Here is a 9,309-nt window from a genome sequence, read left to right as displayed (position 1 = left end):
AGCATGTCATTAAAGAACAATGCAAGTTGGTTATTTTAAAGGGGAAGGATTAGACTATAGTAGATGTGAAGACCATTTTGATTTGCTCTGACTTTTCCTCCGCATATGGTGAGTCTCCTTTATCTGTAAAAAGCTGAGAAATAGAACCTTCTGATATACACTGTGGAAGTCAGGTCTTTGAATTCTCATTTCTTCTGTTGTTAATGGCCATTTTACAGCTGCAGGTATACAGTGCTCAGTTCAAATCATGCGCCTACATTTTCTATCATGTTAGAAATCTATCATGCATGCATTGATGTCAGTCATTGCACTTCATGAATTCTCTTTGAAAAAATGCCAAATGATGAGTCTCTGGTTTTCCCCACAACCTTTACAATTGCAAAAAGAACGTCCCTCTTTGTTACTAAAAGGTTGTCTCCATGTCAATTAGGATTTTAACTAATTCATCCTTACTTACTTTAAGGGCAGCCTTTCTTGGAAGAACTTGATATGATCGCCCAGGCCAAACTCCATAAACTGTCCCATCCGAGTAATGGAGGGAATGTGGTTGTCTTTGCCTGTTGGAATGTGGTGTTGTGTGAAGGGAAGAGGTTCTCATTGATTCCTTCTCCATGTTCTCTGCTAACAATTTTATAGAAAAAAAGTGGAGTTGTCCTCTCAAATGCCCTAAAAAAGTGTTAATAGTCTTCATAAAAATTTAATTGTGCAATCACGTAGCTACATGGGTGTATCAAAAGACTTAATATTCTCACACAACTTACCATAAATCATCATCCAATTTAAAGTTGACTGTCAGCAGAAAGGTGGTTCTGGGGACTTCACTGCTGCCTGTCCTTGTCTACTTCCTCCCACATTAAAACGTAGACAATGAAATATTTTTAAGGGTATTGGGATGGGAGGAATCATCCCAGTAGAAGGGAAGTGTGCTTTTCACCAGTTCACTGGCGACTGATTTGCTTGATGATTGTGACAGGAAGGTACCACCAATCAGAGCATGAATCAGCCTGTGGGAAGAGGGCTTGCCTCTGGCTGGTTCTCCAATAGCCATAGGTGGCAAGCAAGAACCTGAGAGAAAAATGCAAGTATTAAAATGTTAAGGCCTAATCAAAAGGAACATCTTTAAGTGACGATTTTCTATTCAATGAAAAAGAAGCTGAATACGATTAAACAACAAGTAAGACAGAGAAAATAGTTCTAAGTTGTTGGGAAGAGGGCTTGTCTCTGGCTGGTTCTCCAATAGCCATAGGTGGCAAGCAAGAACCTGAGAGAAAAATGCAAGTATTAAAGTGTTAAGGCCTAATCAAAAGGAACATCTTTAAGTGACGATTTTCTATTCAATGAAAAAGAAGCTGAATACGATTAAACAACAAGTAAGACAGAGAAAATAGTTCTAAGTTGTTTTGCACCTGGTTCTAGCACAGTTTGGCAATAGCATCAGCTTGATCTGCTGTTGTATGTAAACCAGAGTGCATTTGCCCTGTAAGATGCCTAAATCCCTTGGTTTCAGAGAAAAAAGAGTGGCTGTATCCTGTTCTTCTCAATTCCTTGCAGAAGTGATGGCTCATCTGTTGATATTTGGCAGCAGTTTGGGCCCAAACAGTGGGCGAAGAAAGGATAGTGAACCATTCAGACACCTTCATTAATCTGCACAGTCGTATAAAACAAAACACTGAAAAGTAGCCTGCTCACAGAGTATGTGATCTTAGAAGCACATAATTTATTTTGTTACTTACCAATTATTGAGAGAACTTTCTTGTAGTGGAACACCAACACTGTGCCAGAAAGCAGACAGAGAAACTGATAGAAGTAATTCTTCGTGAACTTTTTTGAAGCTCTCAGAAATATTAACCAGCTGAAAATTTGTAAAGGGAGTTCAATTTGGGGTGGTGTTGACTTGAGGTATTCATGAAGGGGTAGTTCCCTGGTAAAAGTTGGAAGCCCAACAAGGTGAGGCACCATCCAACTGTACCTCCTCTCCTCTGTGATTAATGTCCCTTGGCTGTTCAACTAAATATAAAAAGGAATGTTACAAGCATCGACTGAAACAACAATTTTAAACTAGCTGGTATACTTGCCTGATAAAAAGGCTCTATCATATTTTGCTGACTTCATTCGATGTCTGTAACCATTTGTTAGTGAAATCGTGCTAGTGAGAACACAGACCTAATCATAGAAGTCCAATGTTTTGAATGGTTGTTTACCATTGAAAAAACACTTTTATTTTAATCAAAAATAATATATTGACGTAGTATTTCAGTTCTGAAAGTATAGTCCATGGTCAAAACCAACATTAAAAAACAAACGAGAAAGCATAACCATAATGCAATTTTTGGATGTGTCCATAGAGTAAAGCTCTGGATGGTAGATTTTTAGGAATTACACAAAGCACTGTTTAATTTAATGCAATGAAGGTCTTTCCATTGGATTCTTTGATAGACATTTACTAGTCAGTTTTGGTACCTCAAAATCTGGGCAGCATTGAGATAGAAAATGAAACATTTTGGCAGGTGAGTAAACATTGCTGCTAAAACTCAGTGATGCCCCTATACATTTTACTTCTGGAGCTATATAGGAGTCATCATTCGTGGACAGACAGGCTTGCTTTGAAACACTCAGAACTGCTGAACTGGATCTAACGCTTTGCCCGAAGTCAACAATTAGTGGGTTATATTTCACCTCAGCCACATTTGAACTTCAATCAATAAGCCCCTGAAAACATTTAATTCCTGTTATGTGTTCTATAATTTTTACATTTGTCATATTATTTCAAGATCTGTTATTAAAGCCAACCTATCAACTTAGTCTGCTGCATAAAACAATCCAACATTATTGCCTCAATGAAATGAATTTATGTCAAAATATGAATATTCTAAGCACCCAAGCATCTTGGTTGTTTACAAGTAGTAAACCTTTGGCATTTCAAAATTCGCGTTCAACTCAAAAACTTATTTTCAGTGTACCCTTGTAAACACCAGTTGAAACAGATTCTTATCTAAATACCAGTAATCTAAGCACCCAAGCATCTTGGTTGTTTACAGGTAGTAAACCATAAGCATTTCAAAACTTGCATTTAACTTAAAATCTTCTTTTCAGGGTATCCTTGTAAGTACCATGTGAAATAGATTCACACCAAAATACAGGTATTATAAGCACCCAAGCATCTTGGTTGTTTATGGTTAATAAACCTTTGGCATTTCAATACCCATGTTCAACTTAGAATCTTCTTATAAGAGTACCCTTGTAAGCACCAAGTGAAATGGATTCACACCAAACTACCAGTATTCTAAGCACCCAAGTATCTCAGTTGTCCATGGGTAGTGAACCTTTGGTATTTCAAAACTGGTATTCAACTTAAAATCTTCTTATCAGAGTACCCTTGTAAACACCAGGTGAAATGGATTCACACCTAAATACAATAATAAGCATCTCTGTTGTTTAGGAGTAGCAAAGTTGCCACATTTCAGAAATTTCACTTAATTTAAAAACTTCTCATCAGAGTACCCCTCTAAACATTCACTTCTAAACAGGGGTATTCTAAGCACACAAGAATCGCGGTTGTTGGAAGTTGACTTAAAGGAAATCATAATGCCTCACTCCAAGACAATATATGAAACATTGGTCGTATTTTATGCTGCTGCATGTCAGAGAACTTCCTTGGCAAGTTATGAACAGCACATGGCCCCAAAGATATGAAATCCATTGCTGCCAGAATCACCCCTACTCACCAACTGCCAATTCCAACTGAATGCATTCATGGACACTCCTGATGGCATTCCAAACTAAGTGAGGTTCCGAGTGGAAGTCCAGAAATTCATTTCGAGTGCTTCACTTGAAGGGCAAAGTACCTGCAATAGATCAAGGCCTGCCTTCATCAGAGAAAGTGTATTTGAAGGAGTTTTAAATTTCATCCCATCATCGGAAAAAATGCTCCTGGTCAAGAAATCAACATAAATCATACCCCATTGATTGCATGTGGGAAAATGGACTGGAGCCAAGATTTGGGACATTTCTGTTGGATTGGTTTGTTGTACCAGCCGAGATAACTTACTTGATTTGAGGCTTTTTAGGTCTGACGTCATCCAGGTGAAAAAATTTGGAAGGTAAGTACACTGTTGTGTTACTTCCCTCCTTGTTTCTTCCAGATAATTTCCAATTTATATGTCAATAACAAAGTTATCAAGGTATCTCTCTTCTACAAGTTCAGCAAAGTTCAGAGAGTTGATTGACTTTCTCTGAAATTTTAATATTGCCTGATGTGATTCAGATGCCACAATGCCTTCATAATTGCTTCCTTTTCTCAGTCTGTGCAATCTTTAGTTTTGGACATCCACTGCTGCTCTGAAATAAGTTTATGCTTTGTTGTTGCAACTGTACAAAACTTTCTAAGAATTCCAACAGCGTAGAGGTCAAAGTTTCCAAAGCCAAACATTTTTACTCCAGTAAGGGCCCTCTTCTGCTTTCCTCTTTCTTTAACCATAAGTGATATAGCATTGTTGAGCAAACTTTCACTTGGACGTTGCATAAGGGTGAATGGATCAGTGAACACAAAGTGACCAAATAGAACCTCTATTTCACCACGGAGTGAGGACAGTTTAGGAAGCCTGTGGTTTGCCCTTCATTGCTTTTGGTGCCAATTTAAGAGATAACACAAACACCATTTATGTAGCTCTTTATCCTGGCAAAAAGTTCAGATACAACAAGTCTTTTTTCATGCTGCCACATAAGGCCAACAAAAAGTCCAAAGGAACAGACAACATACTCTTTACTTGGTTTTCTTTGAAAGGTTTCTGCTGCCCTTTCTCTGGGACCAACTCACTGAACAGCCTCTTCTCGCCATTGCTGAACATTACACTCTATTCCCGCTTTAATATAGAGCAGCTTTTGTCTGGAAAATGGCTGAAAAAGATATTCTGAAAAAAGAGGCATGAACAATTCCACGTTTCCTATGTGACTGACTACCAGTTCCTTTGATGATCGAGGCAGGGTGCAAACACTTGAATAACTGGCCACGAGAGAGACTGCTGATGAGCAGGCGATTTTCCCTCCATTGCATTTCAGCACCAAAGCAGATACTTAGTTCAACTGAAATTCAAATTTGCCTCATTTTTCATATTAACTATTACTGGGTAATAATAAATCCAAATTTCTTGTCTTGTATATTCCTGCTTGTTGAGCTCAATGGCATGCCACACAAAGATGTGTTTTAAGAGTCTGGGAACAAGTAACTTGCATAATAGGCATGGTTGTGTGATAAGTGTGAATGTCTGATAATCTTTGTATCTTTTCACATTTTCAACTGAATGGTTATGTAGATTGTGTGTGGAGCATTCTACCGCAGCAAAAGAGACAGCAGCTGGCATGGCAGCTGAAAAATATCGATCTTGAGGTGTAATCCTTGATACTGCTTCAAAACTCACGTGCATAAACTTCATCGACAACCGTCCAAAATATGAAATACTTGTCTATACTTGTTTTTTTTGAAGTACCAAAAATGGCAGCAAGCTCAATTTTTACACTGTTTCAGCATTTGGTTTGCATCCATTTAAAAACCTCTAGCTACTTACAAGTGATATCCCCCTAACAATGAAACTTTAAAGGGCACATAGTGGAGTGTTTAGAGGGTAGATTTCAATAGATAGACCTGTGAGCCTGTGAGACCACGTTTTAATTTGTTTCGGCCACGGTTTTCTCTAAAATTGGGTAAGAGCAAGTTGCTATTGATTTTCTAGCAAGTGCAAAGTTCTAGCGGGAGTCAAACTTTGTTTAATACTGACAAGAAAAACACAGTAGAGAATAAGTTTTAATTCTTTTTTTATTATTTCTGGGGGTGGGAAGACACATTGCTCCCTTGCAAAGTCCAAAGATTTTGTGAAGTATCCCATTTCAAGATCTGCCATGGGTTTTTATGTCATGAAAAGTGCGAATTGTACTGCTGTGAGTTTGTTTATTAAACATATCAACTGATTTCATCTAGCAAAAGTCAATAAAGCCATAAGTATAACTGACAGGAGTTAACGTCTGGAGTAGATGGTGGGGGGCCAAATTCTTTTGTTGTCCAAAGCTCTTCATGTAATCTTCAGTTGCCTGCATCAGAAACTGGCACAACTGGGAGTCACTCACACTTTCTCAAAGGACACCACCAACAGAAGCAAACATCCAATTAATGGCGCTCTAGGTGATATACACTTATTATTACATCTACTACATTCATTATTACACTAAATAATAAAAGTAATAATCATCACAATATTATAATATTTGATGAAAATCTTTAATAGTCATATCAGTAAATATTAATAGTTGCATCATATTTAACAGACCAATAGATTTCCTTGGCAAGTAACCGTGGCAATTATTTACTTTCAAAAAAAAAATGCTGACTCCAGTTAATTGAGGGGGTTGTTATTTTAAACTTCATTCGACAAACAACAAGGAGCACATGTATGTTTGGCACCTGGGTTATTATGGCAACTTCAATTTAAGTGAAACATGTGATGGCCAGAAAGAAATCAGTCAGGTGCTAATAACCAGTTGAGAGCTCCATCAAAGAAATGACAAACTTTTATTCAATTTACTTTCCTTTCCAAAGGTCAATTTCTGCATGGTTCTAATAATTTCAATACAACGAGTTCTCATTTTTTTAATTGCTTTTAAGTTATTCTAAAAAATGATGCAACATTTTGTATTTTTTTGCTTTACTGAAGACTTAAACACAACAATTCGTGAACTAGGGAGTGGCGCTTATTTCACTGTTCACACGTATGCCACTATTGTGCTTTATAGTTCACACATATTTACAACAGTGATTGCTACATACCTAGACTTTCATTTGTCAAATTCAAAGCAAAAGTGTGAGTTTTGATAGGAAATGTAATAGCAAATTCGATAATGATTCTTTCACACATGGAATTTATTAATTGCTTGCTTCTAAACCTGGGGGATCGTCTTGGATGTCAAACACATTGAAAAAACTACTGCATGCCACTATCATCCTCTCTTGATGCATACTTGTCAACCCATCAAAAAGTGTTCCTCAGACAGAAACGAGGGGCACATGGGGAGTTCTAAATATTGCAACACCACATACGAAATAGAACAAGAAATACAATCGACACCACATTATAAAGATAGACTGAAGATTTACCTGGACTGGTTGTGCTAACCTTTACCATATGCTGGTCTTTGACTGGCCAAAAGTGCATGTGGTAGAGGTCCAGAGGTCAATTAAAATATAAATAAACATGGCCACGGGTCAATCAGCTAATGATTAGTAAAGATTATCTTGGATGTATTTGCTATTTTGCTTGACAATTAATCATGGGTTATTGAAGTCTAGTTTTTAAAAGGGTTACGGAATTAACTGCAACGTCAGAAATGATGTATTTTACTGAACACCATCAGTTTGAAATTACAGACATTGTGCATTGTAAGGTTTGAGATCACTGCAACACCGCAATGCAAGTTGTTCTTTACTGCAATATGGCATTACAAAAAGGGTCAACACTGTAAACCCCAATATCCTTCTCAGAAATGTTTGATGTCCATCAAAATCTAACAATGCCTAATCACAACCTATCGAATTGCTGAGCGATTACAATTGAGAGAAGGTCTTTGTAATTATTCAATTTTGCACTTGCGTGCTTGAGCTTAGAAATAGCCTTTTTAGGCACTTGTATATGGCAACAGATTTGAAAAAGAAATTGATTCTAGAACTGCTCACAAGTTTCAAGTGAACAAAAAAATTTCAATACAGATGCCACCTTATGGGGGTTAAAGAAAGATTTAATCAAAGAAGAAGCCATAAGACTCCTTAGAACAAGCTCTTTAATAGACCTTTTGGAGGGAAATATCTAAAGATCTGAGACAGGCCTTCTTTCCAAGGGCCAGAATCAAGAGTTTTTCCACGAGAGGACCAGGCAGGTGTGACTAGGGTTATTTAGTTATTCAAGAATCCTGAGTAGTTCGAGCTCCTGGCTTATTCCTAGGGTATTAGAACCCCCACATCAAATCCCTGGAGTAAAAGGCTGAAATAAGCTTGAAAAATGCACTTCCCATAAATATCTCTCGTGCCAATAGAAGCCGACTGATTTTGATCTAATTTTGTCCAATAGTTGTTTGAACCTTAAGGAAATTAATTCCTAAATTGGGGTAATTTGATATTGTTTTGCTGATTTAGAACAGTTAACCATTAACTGGGTCACACAACTATTCAAAAAGAGAGAAAAAATAGGGATTTTTTTATTTTAATTATCTCTAATGTGCAACATTATGTATCGACAAACATGATCACAGAAATTACCTATCATAGCACTGTGTTTGTGGGCAAAAAAATTTTGGGGCTCTGTAAAAGATGGGTGGTCACAGCCCTCTGAAGTACATGATTGTCGATGTTAATTCATGCAATTTTTGCCAAAAATCTGATGTTTATTCAGTTAATTTCATTTTGAGAATGGGATTGTGGATGTTCATTGTCGTGGAAGTAATGTCTAAACATGACAGATTTGTGAGCTGCGAAGTCACTCATCATTGAAATTTTGTCACTCTTACAGTTAATTGGAAAAAATATATATTTATAAATGTATGTGTAAATCATATATTGAACATTCATACAGAATTGAGTAACAGATGTTAGCAGTTGGTAGTGAGTTTTGCCGAATATAAGTTTCACAAGTTCAACCCTTTACATACCTATTATGATTATGCTCAATGTACCACAAAACCATTTCCATGGGACAGTTGGGGCTAGAGGCCTCCATCTGATATTGGGTAAGTTATGTGACAGTTGTTCTTCATATTCTTAACTATACCTTAATTTAGAAAAAAAAACAACTGATCTCTGACTGAAAGAAAACGCTGCATAGTTCGTTTAGCTAAATATTATTAATTTTTTGAGAAAATCGTTAATAACTAAATCCTGAGAATTTGCCACATTTTGAGTTTACAATTTAGGGTGAAAAAGAATACTTCGCATAAAAAAATTACACACTCTTAAAACCATCACAATTTCGGGAAAGAATCAAATCTTTTGATCATGAAATTAAAGGCTCATTTGACTTTCTTTAATAGCATATTAAGACTTCCACATTTTCATAGTATAATCCACATTTTCCTTGTGGACGGAGCTGGATGTTCTCAGCAAGTTGGATTTGCCAAACATGTATCTACAGTAATGCATGCAAGAAAACTGCTTAACAGTTGTGCAACCAATTTTTATTTCCAGAATTGAGAGCAGAACTCTGTTGCAAAGTACATTCTTGTGCCTTTCACAGATTGTACATTTGCACCTCTACTGTGGAGTAATAAATGATG

The 9,309-nt window shown here is 36.8% G+C and overlaps 1 protein-coding gene across 2 annotated transcripts; it reads right to left on the bottom strand.

Annotated features, from left to right (window-relative positions):
* On the bottom strand, window positions 1–5,179 carry LOC131784194 (uncharacterized). 2 transcript variants are annotated; one of them, XM_066160555.1, is made up of 5 exons: window positions 4,049–5,179; window positions 3,726–3,862; window positions 1,734–2,007; window positions 458–621; window positions 1–133 (listed from the first exon to the last, which is right to left on the bottom strand). In XM_066160555.1, exons 2-5 carry the CDS (start codon window positions 3,771–3,773, stop codon window positions 50–52), a joined length of 570 nt encoding a protein of 189 aa, XP_066016652.1. In that variant the 5' UTR covers window positions 3,774–3,862; window positions 4,049–5,179; the 3' UTR covers window positions 1–49. The 2 variants fall into 2 exon arrangements, with proteins under 2 accessions (XP_066016652.1, XP_066016653.1); XM_066160556.1 differs by having other exon boundaries at window positions 3,726–3,845.
* Window positions 5,180–9,309: the final 4,130 nt, after the last annotated feature.

The sequence above is a fragment of the Pocillopora verrucosa genome, chromosome 13 (assembly GCF_036669915.1).
Source record: "Pocillopora verrucosa isolate sample1 chromosome 13, ASM3666991v2, whole genome shotgun sequence".
Taxonomy (NCBI): domain Eukaryota; kingdom Metazoa; phylum Cnidaria; class Anthozoa; order Scleractinia; family Pocilloporidae; genus Pocillopora; species Pocillopora verrucosa.
The sequence above is the reverse complement of the archived record's forward strand: the minus strand, read 5'-3'. Positions and strand labels throughout refer to the sequence as shown.